Source organism: Danio rerio, chromosome 5 (genome assembly GCF_052040795.2).
Source record: "Danio rerio strain M-AB ecotype USA chromosome 5, GRCz13ab, whole genome shotgun sequence".
Taxonomy (NCBI): Eukaryota; Metazoa; Chordata; class Actinopteri; order Cypriniformes; family Danionidae; genus Danio; species Danio rerio.
In genome coordinates this window covers 61,799,688-61,817,512 of record NC_141025.1, presented here as the reverse complement: position 1 = coordinate 61,817,512, position 17,825 = coordinate 61,799,688, and the positions used below count along the sequence as shown (strand labels likewise).

The 17,825-nt window shown below is 36.9% G+C and overlaps 3 protein-coding genes across 5 annotated transcripts in view; 1 reads left to right on the top strand and 2 right to left on the bottom strand.

Moving 5' to 3' along the window:
• The window catches only part of LOC147844409 (uncharacterized), a 681,160-nt gene that overhangs the window by 388,235 nt on the left and 275,100 nt on the right, over positions 1-17,825 (bottom strand). The window lies entirely within an intron of this gene.
• LOC147844414 (uncharacterized) lies at positions 1,676-6,024 on the bottom strand. Its single transcript, XM_087254275.1, has 2 exons — positions 4,900-6,024; positions 1,676-4,098 (listed from the first exon to the last, which is right to left on the bottom strand). The coding sequence occupies exon 2, from the start codon at positions 3,366-3,368 to the stop codon at positions 2,607-2,609; it is 762 nt and encodes a 253-aa protein (XP_087110401.1). The 5' UTR covers positions 3,369-4,098; positions 4,900-6,024; the 3' UTR covers positions 1,676-2,606.
• Positions 9,332-15,956, top strand: LOC141385716 (uncharacterized). Its single transcript, XM_087253001.1, has 2 exons — positions 9,332-9,437; positions 9,527-15,956. The coding sequence occupies exon 2, from the start codon at positions 9,730-9,732 to the stop codon at positions 15,073-15,075; it is 5,346 nt and encodes a 1,781-aa protein (XP_087109127.1). The 5' UTR covers positions 9,332-9,437; positions 9,527-9,729; the 3' UTR covers positions 15,076-15,956.

The window sequence follows — 17,825 nt, the reverse complement described above, 5'->3', positions numbered from 1 at the left end:
AATAAATGTTGCAGTGAACAAGAATTTACAACTTCAATATATATAAAAAACACTACAAATTACACAATTATTACACACACTACAAATTACACAATAATTACACACTGTAAACAAAATTAAGTAAACTGGAATATTTAAAGAAAAAAATCTGAAATTGCACATATAAAAGTCTCAAACTTCAATAAAAAAGTTTTGAAAGTGCAAAACATAACAAGGAAACTACTTAATACCAATGTAAAAATAAATGAAATTGCACAAGTTGAAAGAAAAAATAAAGAAATTGCCTATGGATCAGGGAATCTTAATAAACTTAAAATGTTGCTTTAGAATAAAAAATAAATAAATAATAATTGTGATTTAGACATTCGTTTTCTCTGTTTCTTTACTTCCTCCATCCCGATCAGGAGCAAGTTGTAGCCACCTTGTTATGTATTTTTCAACCTCTTTATCAGTGGCACTCTTCGTATGGCCATTTGTCCTCACTGCATCTGTGATTAAAAGAAATACAGATAATTAGAAGTGAACAAGTACAAATGTTAAATAAAAAGTAAAAAGAAACATGCTTGCTCTCACACAAGTACAACCTAAAATGGCACTTACAATTACTTTAAATGTAGATTTTGTTGTTTATCTGGTTAATGATTTAAAAACCCGTTCTGCATATAAAGGTATTTTGGCACAGATGAAAAACAGCTGCAAATGTATTGAAATGTATATTTAAAATCAACTTACTGACAACGACAGTCCTAAGGGTGAGTGTACGAAAGGCCACTTTTTGGTTAGCCCCACTCCAGTTAATTTGTTTAGACAGGGAGTTGGCTAACAGCTTTCCAAGGATGCGCCATACTGCTTCTTTAGTGGAAAACCCACAAATTATTCCAAAGTAGGCTACCTACAAAGCCAAAAAAATAAAAATAAATAAATAAATAAAAAATTAATAAAATTGAACTTTAAAATAAAAAATATAAAATTTTTAACTACGCAAGAGATTGAACTTACCACTTTCTTCATTTGTTCGGGTTGCTCCTTTATCTCATTCTAGCTTTTCCAAATCAAGTAAATTTGACAGTGGCAGGTCAAATGTGCTTGGTTCGGGAATGTCTTCACACTGCAGAGTACTATTTTGCTTATGCAGTTTTTTAAGAATCACGTCCAGTTGCTGCTTCATGACTTCTTGTGCTTTTATTACTTCAGTCAGTAATGTTAAAAAAAAATTAAAAAAAGACAAGTATATTAGTATAAATCAACCTTTAGCTTATTCTTACACATCTTGTGTAAATACAACAGTGGGTTAGATACTACTGATATTCTCTTGTTGATCTTTATTTTCTAGCTGCATTAGGACTTTACAAATGTAATGATCATTTTGAATTCTTACAAAGACATGACGAGTTGCAGCAAGTTCTTTCTTGATTTCCCACTGCAGTGGAACAAGGACTGTAAATGTTCCTTGGCATACTGGGATGTGCAGTATCCATGCATCTTGCTGGTGTTCTGAAGGACTCTGCCGTAGTCATTGGTGGTCACGGTATATGCGGTGCTGCATCAATTTCTGAAAGATCCTCCATTCTGCCTTTTTTTCCCAGTCTCTTCCAGATAAATTCTCCTCATCACTGTCACTAAAGTTGTGTCTTTTATGTCCCCTGAACAGATACATTTACCAAAAAATAAAAAATAAAAAATTTAGAATAGTGCCAGGGCAAAACTCACAGGTTGTAATAGATCAATTAAATATTGTTGACAGTATGAGTTTAAAATAATTGCAAACAAACCTGTTCTTTCTTTTAGTGTATGATGGGCGATCATCATCCTCATCGGTCTGCAAGTCAGACATCACAGTTGCCTGTGGAAGTTTATGTCGAGCTTCCTCATATGAGTCTATAATAAAACATCAAGTTGTTAACCTTCCCCCAAAATTAAAAATCCTGAAATGCAATCAAATTTAATTAATGGCTATATTACCTGTGGTGTAAATATTCCGCATCCTGAAGGTTGCCCAAGATTGATTTGGAGATTGCTGCAGTGTGACAGCCTTATGAATCTTAGCCATAGACTTGTAAGATGGCCAAGCACACGCACCATTCTATACCCATGAAGATGGCACAACTTCCACTTCAGATGACTCGATGAACTCGACAATATGGAACATTTTGAAAAAATAAAGATCTAAAAAAAAAATTAAATTAAAAATAGTGTCAAGTAGTTTTATAGTGGCATTTTAAACATTTTCAAATTTCCATTTCAAATACTTTGTTTGATATCTGTTGATATTAGTTTAAATGTAGCAATGGCAGACAAGCAAACTTGTCTTGAATAGGAAGTATGACAATTTTTTTAAGAGACTTATCAACTTTTGCACATTTAAGTTCTTGAGAAAGATTTGACACAAGATAAGCTCCAAGCCTGCAAGAATCAATTGCATAGTCATACAATCTACTGACTGACTCAAACTGAGCATATACTATGAATGCATCATTATTCTGAATATACTGTAGATGTTCTGTACCAACCCAATTTCGCCATCAATATTAACACAGTTATCACCTTTTGAAACCTTTAGACAAAAATCAGGGAAATGGATTTCTTTGTACTGTTTTACAACTGCTTTAATGCTCTTTCCGAACACAATTTTTAGAAATGTCAGTCTTTGAACCACCACTAGATATCTCAGATATTCTGCGTACAATTTGTGCAACAGGATAGCATGGCCGTCGGACCAATCTTTTTAGCTGACCTAAATAATTTTCAAAAGGAAATCCAGAAATGTTGTCAAGTGGACCATGGCATTTCACATCATCAGCTAAGTGAACAAGGCCATGCACATTATAGACAACATATTCCTTGCCATACAGCTGCACAAAGTGTTTCACAAAAGCTATAAGTAGTGTCTTTGCATACTCACACATTTCAGAGCATTGAGTTGGGTCAATAAGGATAGAAATTGCAACTGCCAGAAGCATGAAGTTATTGTAAACCGGAGTGCTTACAACATCACAAAGAACTACAGATCCTGTGTAGAGTAAAAACTGTCTTAGTTCAGTTGCCTTCCAGCGATTTTTCTCTTCAATTGACCTTGGTTTAGGAGCAAATTCAGATGGAACACAATTCTTAAGGGAGAGTAGGTTCTGAGATAATTTGACTACTTTACTTGCTGGCAAGTGAGTCTTGAGAGGACCACTGGTCCATAGATCTAATAACCTACGCATCACACCAAGACAGACTAAATGCATATAATCATGAGGAAATGCTGATACCATATTTATATCAAGTTCAGTAAATGGATATTTAGTTATGTGGTGTTCTTCATCACACATATTTCTGAATGTTTCATTAGTTCTTACAGCTGAATTGGTCTCAGGGAAAGTCATGCGCTTTTGTATGTAAACACCAGACTGTACACATTTATCACATGATGAATAACCCTTGACACCCTTAACATAAGCATGAGCAACATGTTGTAAACAACAGAACTAATTTTGAGAAGTAGTTCCTTTCCTCTGAACACAAAGCCTGACTGCAGGCTCTTAACTTCTTCAACTAAGCTTTTTAAATACTCAGCCAATATTTTTGGTTTGGAAATGCCACCAAATATTGCTATTAGAAAAGGTTTCTTTGTTATGCCTTGTAATAAGCCTAAAATAGGCCACAGTTGCATGTTTGTACTCTTGTGCAATGGAATGCCATCAAAATTCAACTGCAATGTCAATGTGTGTCTGTTAGGTAACTGGGGCAACATTTCATCAAGAATTCCAGACAATGTATTAAGAATGCCAAAATAGTAGAAAGAACCTCCTTGTATTTGTTCTATTCTATACATTGTGTCTGTCTTAAGCAGTGTTCGAGCATCTTTTGGAAGGTTTGGGTGCTTACTACGCAAGATTGACAGAAGAGCCGTTAACGCAACCATTGTGATTCTGAAATTAATAGCCCAGTCAGTTAAAGAATTTTTAAAAGCTTCATCTGAACTTTCCCTGACATGGTCACCACTGTGGTCAGAATCACTTTCAAAGCCATCTGACACCACAGCATCATAATCATTATAATGAACTGAGCCTTCAGATGTCACCATATCATAATCATCAAGGTTATCAAAAGCCCCTTTAGCACATACAGACCTTTCCGGAAAATTACCGGCAATTTTCCGGAAAGGTTGTATGTGTGAACAGGTCCTTTTTGAAAATACCAGTAAATTCGTTCTGGCTATTTTCCAGAAAGAGAAGTTGTAACTTTACCGGCAATTTGCCAGAATGCTGCGCTGTGTGAACGCAGAAGGAAGATTGACGGAATAAGCGCGTGCACGTCTAGAACGTGCTGATGTGAGACGTCTGCTTTAGCCAATCACAACTGTCAGATGCATTTACGTCCGCGCGGTTTATGAGAATAAAAGCCTTTGAATATATTTCCAGACACATTTAGCTGCTAGAAGTTAGTCAGATCACGTTTATATGTTCTTCTTAATGCCAACTGTATAAATAATCATCGATGAGATGCTTATGACAAGCCGTTGTTTGTTTACCTTCAAGCCTTGCGTGTGCCTGTGAAACAGCCTGTGAGCACCTGCACACGCACATATTATGAACATCTCGACATGCGAAAGTGATCCTGCGAAAGTTGTTCACAATACTGATTATCCACAGAGTTTGTTATTTAGTCAAATGTTTACAAATACAAGCGCACCTGTTTAGAGCTCATTTCTGGTTAATGATGTCAGAATTTACCGGTATTTTGGAATGGATGTGTGAATGCTCTTTTCCGGAAAATTTCCGTAACGTCCTCGCCTGTGTGAACAGCGCTTTTTTGAATATACCGGTAAAGTCGTTCCGGAAATTTTCCGGATATTTACCGGTATCACTGTGTGAAAGGGGCTATTGTCTTTATCTTTAGGTGCCCCATCTGTACTATTTGAGACTATGGCCCCATCTGTACTATTTGAGACCGTGGCCCTATCTGTACTATTTGACGCCGTGGCCCCATTTGTACTATTTGAGACCTTTGGATAGAGAGGAGTGTCATCACAATGAGTTTGCAAAGACTTCAAAATCTGAGCAACAATGGCCCTTGCCCTTTTTCGAATGTTAGAATTCACAGAGTAAAACTCGCAATTTTCAGCCATGACTTATGTATTCTGGCCTCTTGTGTGCTGAGCTTGCTTGATCTTGTTCAAGGATCTTGTTGTAGACTGTCAAACAAACAAACAAACAAACAAGTTTAAAAAATGTTTTTCACATGAATCAATATATACACTAATAATGATCATTCAGAAAAAGCCTGAAAAACATTATACACCTTGAGCATAAGCTGAAACATTAGATTTAAAACCTAGACATTACTGGATGATTACAGATGTTTTTGAAATACACAGTATTGTTATGCAAGTCACTGCAGAACTGAAGTGGGCGTTTCTGAATTTATTTTCTTATTTAAATGTAGTTTTTAAAATGTTTTCAAATTTTTTGTAACTTTGTGGACACATGCTAAAAATACATACGTGGCATCAAGCAACTATTGTTGATTAGTTCATTTTTAAAACTACTTTTAAATTGTTTTACATGCACAGCTGCGAACTTGCTATCCGAAAATAACAGCACAGGAACGTACTTCAGAAATTAAGTAAATTTTACACAGTTTTTCTGTACATTATATGCATAATACATTCATAAATAATATTGTTTTGTTTGCATCTAAACATTGCGACCATCCACACAAAATATTCTTATTATTTTGTTGCTGTACTACCAAGAGTATTTTCTCAAATTATCACTAAACGTGGAGCTAACAATTTACTAGATAAAAGAGGAATTTATTCAGTTGTCATCAGTTAAATAAGCCATGTCCTTGCCAGAAGTGGCCTGGACTCTACAGACAGACTCAGGCCAGATATGGTTAACAGGAATCGGGTCAGTGCTTTACAGCCTCATCAGAGAGTATTCGCTGAGTAAAACTCATAATTTTCAGCCATGACTTACGTATTCTGGCGTCTTCTGTGCCGAGCTTGTAAGATCTTATCACGGATATTGTTGTGGACTGTCAAAGACACAAACAAAAGTTTATAAATTTTTAAATCTTCACTAGAATCAATATAAACATAATTAAAAACAATCCAGATAAAAAGCCTGAAATAAACATTATACTCCTTAAGCTGAATCCCAAACATTCTATTTAAAACCTAGACATTACTGGATGATTGCAGATGCTTTTGATTTACTTTTAGTCTGATGAAAGCCAAAACAATAAATGTTCAATGCATAAACAAGTTCATGAAACCAATAGGAAAGCAAATAAAGTCATAACCAGTCATATTCCCTTAAAATAAGAAACCTTTTGGATCAGATAGTTGCAAGTTACTAAACACTGTTAATCTACCCGTGTGCAAAATGCTTGATGATGATGATAACGGTCAAAAACAATAAACCATTTCTGTTTACCATTATTACTGCTGGGTAACACAAGAGTATGTTACGCCGTAAATATTATTTTTCAACATCCACAGACTTTATAACGTTTATTTAATAAGTTAAATAAAAAATAAAATGTTTCTTTAAAACAACTAAAATAGCTTTTCAGGTAGTAAACGCTGTTACAATAGAACAATGTGTAAAAACTTTCAAAGTTTTTATAACGTAACGTTAGCATTGACATGAATTAGCTTCGCTCGTGTTTCTTTCAAACAAGTTGCTTTTTCGATCAAATATTTATATTAAATATTTGTTAAATAAGTTGTTAAATACTGTTACAACATAACATTGTGAAAAAAAAAATTCAAACAGTAAATTCGCATCGGAAACAGTATACAAGCAGTAAAACCTTACCTTTATGACCGGAATCCAAAAGAGTTGCGAGTTCCAAAATGTTTTGAAAAACAAACTTTCTCCTCCTCTTCGTCTTCTTCAAAAACCAAACTTCCTGGCGCGTTCACCTTTATCTGACGTTTGGCAAGACCATCGTCCAATCCGTAGCCACCTACTTCGGAAATAAGTCACAGTATTGTTATGTAAGTCGCCGCAGAACAAAAGTGGGCGTTTCTGAATTTATTTTCTTATTTAATGTAGTTTTTAAAATGTTTTCAAAGTTTAAGTAACCCAGTGGATAAATGAAAATAAATACATAAATTACATCAAGCAACTATTGTTAATTTGTTCATTTTTAAAACTACTTTTAAATTGTTAGTGGAGCATTTGGATTCTTAGCTTGCACAGCTGCAAACTTGCTTGCTATCCGAAAGGAGCGGCACAGGAGCGTACTCTCGAAAATAAGCAAATTTTTCCAGGTTTTTCCATAGATAATATGCAAAATACATTTATAAATAATATTATTTAGTTTGCGTCGAAACATTTCGACCATCCACACAACCATTTGGGTCAATATAACAGCAAACCCAGGCTATAAACACACTGCGTTTAACCTTTGAATAAAATACAAACATCATACATATCCTATTACAAAAATAATCAAAGCAAGGACAAAATAAATAAATTATAAACGTTTATTGATTGCAAGAAACAAATACTACAATTGAATAAATCATTTTGTAGTGCACAACATCAATATAAAAAGAACAATAAAACTACACAATAAAGACACACAGGAAGATTTAAAGAAAAAAATGTGAAATTACACATAAAAGTTTTAAAACATCCCTGTTTTCCCAATAGACTTGGATTAAAAAAAATTGTATAAGACACATCTTAAAACAGCTAAATTAAATAAAAAACCTTAATAAAAACCAATTTAAGATATTTAAGAAACATCTTACTAATAGCTATGACAAAACATAAGATATACAAGTTAAAATTGTAAAAGGAACTGCCAACTTCTGAAGAAACTTGAAACATTTTCAATAAACATTAAAATAATAATAAACACAAACACACACACACGCACACACACACACACACACACACACACACACACACACACATACACACACACACACACATACATATATATATATATATATATATATATATATAAATTGCAGAAGTATAAAGACTTAAATTTAATTTTTAAATAAACTTGAACAGAATAAATTGCAAACACAGCAAGACATTAGTGAGATTATATATATATATATATATATATATATATATATATATATATATATATATATATATATATATATATATATCTTGTGCAATTTTACATTTAGAATTTTTATTAGTATTACGTTAATTGAAAATGTTTCAAGATGTTTCTTCAGAACTTGCCATATTATCATCATATTTAAATATATATACACACACACATACATACAGTTGATTTTGTTATACATACATATAGTTGAAGACAGAATTTTTTCAACCACCTTTGATTTGATTTTTTCTTAATATATTTCCTAAATAATGTTTAACAGAGCAAGGACATTTTCACAGTATGTCTGATAATAATTTTTTCTTAAGGAAGAAAGTCTTATTTATTTTTTTTTTCCAGCTGAAAAGTCGTTTTCAATTTAATAAAAAACATTTTAGAAAGAAAATTATTAGCCCCTTTAAGCTATATATTTTTTTCTGATTGTCTACAGAACAAACCATCGACATGCAATAAGTTGCCAAATTACCCTAACTTGCCTAGTTAACCCAATTAACCTATTAGTTCAAATGTAACTTTAAACTGTGTAGAAGTGTCTTTATAAATATCTAGTAAAATATTATTTCCTGTCAACATGGCAAAGATAAAATAAATGAGTTATTAAAACTATTCTAAGTAGAAATGTGTTTAAAAAAAAAGTCTCTCTGTTAAACAGAAATTGGGGGAAAAAGTTGCAACTGAAAGAAACAAATTTCCCAAGTATCAGGCAACATATTAATATACTTAATTTAAAAAAAAAAAAAAAATAGTTAATTAGACATTTGCCACATTGGCTTTCTCTTCTTTCTTCGTTCCTCCATCCCTGTCAGGAGCAAGTTGTAGCCACCTTGTAACGCCTTTTTCCACCTTTCTATCATTATGGACATTTGTCCTCACTGCATCTGTAATTAAAAGATAAACAGGTAATTAATAGTGAACAATAATAAATTTCATAATTTTCAGCCATGACTTACGTATTCTGGTGTCTTCTGTGCCGAGCTTGTAAGATCTTGTCACATTTATTGTTGTGGACTGCTAAAGAAACAAACAAACAAAAGTGTATAATTTTTTAATCTTCACTAGACTCAATATAAACATTAATAAGAACATTCCAGATAAAAAGCCTGAAATAAACTGTTCTGTAACCGTAATGGTTAAGGTTCACAATAATAAGAATAAATGTTTAGGCTGTAGTTTGCCTCCCTCTGCTGGTTGCTTTAAGTATTACACAGCCATTATCATGTGACTAGCTAGGAAGTTAGTGTCTACCATTTGGTTGTTTGTGTCTGCCATGCGGTTGTTTCATTGCTAAGTTGGAGAGCAGTGAATCTGTTCAAATCTGCAATCATCCTTGCCCTTTGGAAGCTTCGTCGGTATGTGTTATGTTTATTGTTCATAATATTTCAGTTATTAATGATTAGTTTAGTGTAATTTGTATTGTTTGTTTTCTCTTTGTTTGTAGTTTTACTCCGCCCTTATTAAAGTGAGAAAAAGGACATTCCGTGTCTGTGGAGTTAATGAGGGAGAGTTTAGCTTGCTGTTAAAAGTATACACTGGACGTATATGGAGAACAGTACAGTAAAACGACGGCTCTGTCAGGCGGGACATCGCAGTTCAAGCTGATTCTACACTGCATCAAGCAAGCAATCTTATATCCCATAAACGATGTCGAAGAAAAGCTCGTCATCATGGAAGACCAGATCACATGTCTCAACGCAGCATTCAGGCCATTCTTCAACAAGTTCTGCAGCCGCACTAGCACGTGCAGAAGCAGAGGCTGCAAAGGCACGGCTATCATTTGCTGAAAAGGAAATGAAAATGAAAATAGAAGAAGCACATTTAAAAGCCTCTATGGACATGTTAAAGCAGGAGAAAGAAACTGCTGCAGCTATTGCAAAGGCCAATGCACTTGAAGCTGCAGTTGAACACTGTAGTGAAAGATTAAGTTGCAAACTTTTGCAAGATCATACACCAGTAGATGCAACACAGCGCACTAAAGATTATGTCATGGAGCAAGCAAAGACAAATAGCCAATATCTATCAATGCCCGCTGTAGAGCCATTTTCTGATGACCAAACAGGGCAGGTTCATACACCACCATTCAATACACCCATACTTCGTCCAGAAGACAACGATTCAATTCGGATCGCATCTGCTGCTGCATCTGTTCAAAATAATTCCAGTACGAACGACTTTGTGCGTTACTTAGCTCGCCGTGAACTGATTTCTACAGGGCTACTGAAATTCAATGATAAACCAGAAAGCTACAGAGCCTGGCGGTGTTCATTTAAAAATACTATCAGAGATTTAAACTTAACATTTAGTGAGGAAATTGACCTTCTTGTCAAGTGGCTTGGAAAGGAGTCTGCTGAACATGTCAGTCGGATCCGAATTGTAAATGCAAATAACCCAAAGAGAGGATTGGAAATGATTTGGACCAGGTTAGAGGAATGCTATGGCTCACCGGAAGTGATAGAGAATTCACTGTTCAGACGTCTTGAGAGCTTTCCCAAACTAACAAACAAAGATTATGCAAAACTAAGAGAGTTGAGTGACTTACTCATGGAGCTGCAGTCAGCAAAGGCTGATGGAGATTTGCCTGGACTTGCGCTACTTGACACCGCTCGTGGAGTAAATCCTGTCGTTGAAAAACTTCCTTTCGGACTTCAGGATAGGTGGTTATCTGTGGGCTCTGATTATAAACTGAAAAACAACATCCCATTCCCTCCCTTTGATGTGTTTGTTGGGTTCATTAGTCAACAGGCAAAGATCAGAAATGACCCAAGTTTTAGTTTTACATCTCATGTAGATAGTCCTGCCAAGATAACTCCATGGAAACAGTTTACACGGAAGGAGGTTTCAGTTCACAAAACAGACGTGTCACCTACTGTCTTCTGTAACAAAGAGAAACTCCCTAACAATGACTGTGACAAGTTGTGTCCTATACATAAAAAGGCACATCCTCTTCGCAAGTGCCGTATTTTTCGGGAGAAGCCTTTGGAAGAGCGTAAAGCATTTCTGAAAGAAAATGGAATCTGCTTTAGATGCTGTATGTCATCACTGCACATTGCGAAAAATTGCAAGGCCCATGTTAAATGCACAGATTGTGATAGTGAGAATCACGATACTGCCCTTCACCCTGGACCAGTACCATTGACTCATGACATAACCCCCCATCCAGAGTATGGCGGGGAGAGGGATCCAGCATCAGCATCTACAATCTCATCACAATGCACCCAGGTCTGTGGTGGGGATTGGACTGACAGATCATGCTCAAAAATCTGTATCGCCAAAGTCTATCCTAGTGGTTGTCGCAGTAAAGCAGTGAAACTTTATGCAATAATTGATGACCAAAGTAACAGATCAATGGCCCGTACCGAGTTCTTTAATATGTTTGGCATACAAAGTCCTAGCTTACCATATTCATTAAAAACTTGTGCTGGGATCGTGGAAACAACGGGAAGAAGAGCAAGTGGCTTTCAAATTGAATCTATGGATGGACAGACTAGTCTTCCACTTCCAGACCTAATCGAGTGTAATGAGATTCCCAATAACCGGTTAGAGATTCCTTCACCTTCTGCTGCTTTCCATCACCCCCACCTCAAACCAGTAGCACATCTCATCCCGGAAATCGATCCAGATGCTCACATCCTACTTCTCCTTGGACGAGATATCCTCAGACTGCATAAGGTGCGTAAAATACTCAATGGCCCACATAACTTGCCATTCGCACAAAAGCTTGATCTGGGATGGGTCATTGTAGGCAATGTCTGCCTAGGAAATGTCCATAAGCCAACAACAGTTAACGCACTATACACTAAGATTCTGGATAATGGAAGGTCTTCACTCTTTGAACCATGTCCCAATGTCCTGCTGGTAAAGGACAGATATAGTGGTTCCCACATTCCATGTTGCAACAGAAAACTCACACACCAATCAGACCACTTGGGTGATATGGTGTTTCAACGTACAAGAGATGATGATAAAGTAGCTCTGTCCATTGAGGATGACTATTTTCTGGACATTATGAACAAAGAGTTTCAGAAAGACGAAAACAACAGTTGGGTGGCACCACTGCCATTTAAAAATCCCAGACAGCGTCTTCCTGACAATAGAATGCAAGCTATGAAGCGGCTCTCATCCCTCTTGCGCAACTTTGAGAGGAAACCACAGATGAGAGAACACTTTGTATCCTTCATGGAGAAAGTTTTTGAGAACGGTCACGCAGAGGTGGCTCCACCTCTCAAAGATGAAGAGGAAAGGTGGTATCTCCCTATATTCGGTGTATATCATCCAAAGAAACCTGGACAAATCCGGGTAGTGTTTGACTCTAGTTCCCAATACAATGGTGTCTCTCTCAACGACATGCTGTTAACAGGCCCTGATCTTAATAATTCTCTCTTGGGTGTGCTTCTTAGATTCCGCAAAGAGTCAGTAGCCATAACTGCAGACATCCAACAGATGTTTTATTGTTTTCTTGTTAAAGAAGACAGAAACTTTCTGAGATTCTTATGGTTCCGGGACAATGACCCCAGTAAAGACATTGTGGAGTACCGTATGACAGTCCATGTCTTTGGGAATAGCCCATCGCCCGCCGTAGCCATCTATGGTCTCAGAAAAGCTGCCCACCAAGAAGGAAAAGAGCGGGATCCTGAAGTGCAACAGTTTGTAGAACGGGATTTCTATGTAGACGACGGGCTAAAGTCTCCTCCCACAGTAGAAGCAACAGTGAGTCTCCTGAAACGCACACAGACAGTTCTCGCAAGATCAAATGTGAGGTTGCACAAGATCGCCTCCAACAAGAGAGAAGTAATGGAGGCGTTTCCATCACAGGACTATGCAAGTGATCTAAAAGATCTTGATCTTGAAAAAGATAACCTTCCCATGCAACGCAGCCTAGGACTAAACTGGGACCTCAAACAAGACTGTTTTGTTTTTACAGTACCTGATGAAGTGAAGCCCTTTACACGTAGAGGAGTCTTGTCCACCATCAACAGTCTGTTTGACCCTTTAGGAATTGCGGCTCCAGTAACCATCCAAGGCAAATTTATTTTGCGAGATTTAACACTGGGAAACATTGATTGGGACTCTCCACTGCCTCAGACCATGGAGGAAACATGGGTTGCATGGCGCAATTCCTTACAAGAGCTAAGACACCTTCAGATACCTAGAACCTACTCCAAGCAATCACCCTCAGTAGCTGCGTGCAGAGAGTTGTGTGTGTTTTCAGACGCGTCCATCAAAGCTATCGCAGCAGTTGCTTATCTTAAGCTTTCTTACCCTGAGAGAAGCAATGACGTAAGCTTTGTGATGGGTAAAGTGAAACTTTCTCCACTTCCTGAACATACCATCCCAAGGTTAGAACTCTGTGCTGCAGTCTTGGCAGTGGAAGTAGCTGACCTCATTTCATCTGAGGTGGACATGGATCTAGACGTCATCACCTTCTACACTGACAGCAAGGTGGTGTTAGGTTATATACATAATCAGACCAGACGATTTTATGTCTATGTCAACAACCGAGTCTTAAGGATAAGAAGATCCAGTCAGCCAGAACAGTGGTGTTATGTACGCTCTGACCAAAACCCAGCGGACATAGCCACAAGGTCCATTTCTGCAGCGTGCCTCGCAAACAGTCCATGGCTTATGGGTCCCAAGTTCCTTGCAGATTCTCCTAGCACTCTAGAGCAGGAAACATTCAAGCTCGTAAATCCTGCATCTGATGCAGAGATACGACCTGAAGTGACGAATATGAGCACTACTACTGTGAGCAAGAAGCTAGGATCAGAACGTTTTTCCAGGTTTTCCACTTGGCAATCACTTATCCGTTCTATTGGAAGCCTTATTCACATTGCCAATGTTTTCCATAAAACAGCAACTAATGAAACTCGATGTCCCAGAAGTTGGCACTACTGTCCAAAGGCTGGCTCAGCAGAAAACTTCTCAAAGGCTAAGACTGTCATCCTTCAGGCCGTCCAGGAAGAAACCTATGCAACAGAAATTGCATGCATTAAGAGTGGGAAAAACCTTCCTAAATCTAGTCCATTGATTTCACTGAATCCATTCATTGACAATGAAGGCCTTTTAAGAGTTGGAGGTCGCATTTCAGCCGCAAAACTGGATCAGGATGAAACTAATCCTCTGATTGTTCCTGGAAAACACCATGTTGGAGCCCTATTGGTAAAGCATTATCACCAACAAACCCAGCATCAAGGACGATTAATCACTGAAGGTGCTATCCGCGCAGCCGGTCTCTGGGTCATTGGAGGCAAGAGACTTGTAAATAATATCCTGTATCACTGTGTCCTTTGTCGAAAACTCCGTGGCCACCTCCAAACTCAGAAGATGGCTTCACTTCCTGCAGACTGGGTATGTACAGATCCTCCATTCACCAACATAGGTCTAGATGTGTTTGGCCCATGGTCCATCTATACACGTCGGACAAGAGGAGGTCTCGCACATGATAAAAGATGGGCAGTAATCTTCACTTGTCTCAGTGTCAGGGCAGTCCACATTGAGGTAATTGAGTCCTTGGACACCTCCAGTTTTATCAATGCCCTCAGGCGTTTCTTTGCTCTCCGAGGCCCAGTAAAAGAAATTCGTTCAGATCGAGGGACAAATTTCATCGGTGCATGCAAGGAGCTTCAGATTCCATCAAACATTGATGAGAAGAGTGTTCAAAAATACCTGGCAGAACATGGTTGCTCCTGGATATTCAATCCACCTCATGCCTCCCACATGGGTGGCTGTTGGGAAAGAATGATAGGAATGGCAAGAAAGATACTAGATTCTATGTTCCTCCAATTGGGACACATGAAAATAACTCATGAAGTGCTCACTACTTTCATGGCTGAAGTAACCGCCATCATCAATGCTAGACCACTGGTGCCGGTGTCGACTGATCCAAGTGACCCATTTCTTTTGACACCTGCTTTACTCCTCACACAGAAAGTGGGTTCTCCAATTGCTCCCGCTGGTGCTTTTGGAACCAAAGACCTTTTCCAGCGTCAGTAGAGACAAGTCCAACATCTAGCAAACACATTCTGGGATAAGTGGAGAAAACAATATTTGTGCTTATTACAGACACGTAGGAAATGGCAATCTGAACAACCTAATGTTGAACTAGGCAGCATTGTGCTCCTCAAAGACAACCAAAGCAAAAGAAATGAATGGCCAATGGGAATCATTACGCAGGTCTTTCCAAGTAAAGATGGGAAAGTGCGCAAAGTGGAAATAAAAATACCTAAACGAGAAGGTACCAAGCTGTTCCTGAGGCCAGTAACCGAGACTGTTGTACTCCTTCCACCTGAACAGTACATAAACATTATACTCCTTGAGCTGAATCCCAAACATTCTATTTAAAACCTAGACATTACTGGATGATTGCAGATGCTTTTGATTTACTTTTGGTCTGATGCAAGCCAAAACAATAAATGTTCAATGCATAAACAAGTTCATGAAACCAACAGGAAAGCGGATCAAGTCATAACCAGTCATATTCCCTTAAAATAAGAAACGTTTTGGATCAGAGAGTTGCAAGTTACTAAACACTGTTAACCTACCCGTGTGCAAAATGCTTGATGAGGATGATAACGGTCAAAAACAATAAACCATTTCTGCACATAGGCTAACACATATGAATAAAAATCACATACTAATATATTTCTCTTAGATAATTTAAATAGTATAGTAAACAGTATCGAGTCTTAATCCCTTTTCGTGATGCACTGCATAAACAAGTAAAAAAATTTTATAAATCCAAAACTATTAGTTTTATATGTATATTTAATCACTCAGAATTATTACTGTTGGATAAGTATACGCCTGTAAAATGATTTTTCAAAAACCCATGGTAACTTGTATTGTTAACTCGGAAATAAAAAGCAAATGTTTTGCAATGTAAGTGTTGATGGATTCGTCTACAGAAACTTTCTTAACGTAAAAGTTAGCATACACGCCAATTCGTTTCATGTTTCTTTAAACTAATTAATATAGTTTTCAGTTACTAAACACTGTTACAATCTAACATTGTGTAAAAGGAACAGAAACTTTCATAAGTGTATCGTTAGCATGTATTAGCTTCAATCGTGTTTCTTTAAAACAAGTTACATTTTGTATCATATTGTTTTAAATTACTAAACACTGTTACAACAATCACTGTGAAATATTTTTAACCACTAAATTTGAAAAATATACAGGTCACAAGCAGTAAAAACCTTACCTTTCTGAACGGAATCGACCAGAAAGTTTTGAAAAAACAAAACAAAAAAAAAAACTTGTTTTTCTTTTTGTGATCTTCATGGCGGTTGGCGACCAGCTTTTTGGAGCATTACCACCACCGTCTGGATTGGAGTTTGATCAGGGGTTCACTCACGCATGCATTTAACATCTGCTTTAAAACAAACAGTCATCAAAGAAGCGTGCAAAATTAGCGCATTTTGTACCGTTTTCCCCTAGATAATGTTTCATTCATTTATAAATAATATTGTTTTGTTTGCATCTAAATAATGTGATCATCCACAGAAAATATTCTTATTATTAGGTTGCTGTCGTACCATTGTTATTTTCACAAATTAACATTTGGAGCTAACAGATTAGATTAAAGAAGAGTTGTCATCGGTTAAACCAGCCGAGTCCTTGCCAGAAGCGGCCCGGACTCTACAGACAGACTCGGGCCAGATATGGTTAACAGGAATCGGCCCAGTGCTTTACAGCGGCAACACAGACGCATGTGCGCGACCGAGTTGCGGGCCGCACTAGGCCCGGATAACACTCGCCGATGCCGAGTTGGAGCCGGCGGCACCGGAGGGCAGCCGAGCTTGGGCCGATTACTGCCTGCTATCTGGGATGGTTTTACAATAGTTTTACCATCGTTTTACAATGGTTTTGCAATCGTTTTACAATGGTTTTACAATCGTTTTACCATCGTTTTACAATGGTTTTACAATGGTTTTACCATCGTTTTACAATCGTTTTACAATCGTTTTACAATCGTTTTACAATGGTTTTACAATGGTTTTACCATCGTTTTACAATGGTTTTACAATGATAAAACGATAGTTTTACCATCGTTTTACAATGGTTTTACAATGGTTTTACCATCGTTTTACAATGGTTTTACAATGGTTTTACAATCGTTTTACCATCGTTTTACAATGGTTTTACCATCGTTTTACAATGGTTTTACAATGGTTTTACAATCATTTTACAATGGTTTTACAATCGTTTTACAATGGTTTTACAATCGTTTTACCATCGTTTTACCATCCTTTTACAATGGTTTTACAATGGTTTTACAATCGTTTTACCATCGTTTTACCATCCTTTTACAATGGTTTTACAATCGTTTTACCATCGTTTTACCAATCATTTTACAATCGTTTTACAACCGTTTTACCATCGTTTTACTTTTACTACAGTTTAACTAAATGTATTGTAAAACTAGTTTAGAAAAGTAACTGGTAAAACAAGGGTAAAACAATAGCGAAAAATCATCGTTTTACCGTTATTTTATCATTGTTGTACTATTCTTTATATGTTTGCTTTCTTGCGTGTGATATAAATAGCCAGCCAAACTCTGTTCAAGAGCCAGGATTATGAGCTGGATTCTTGCTCCCTTTAATTGTGTATTGACACTAACTTAGTAGCCATTGAACCGAGTAAAACTATAAATCAAATGAAAGAAAAAACATAAACAGCACACTTTCGTCTTTAAAAGAGGCAGAACAAATGTTTTACCATTGTTTTACTTTTACTGCAGTTTA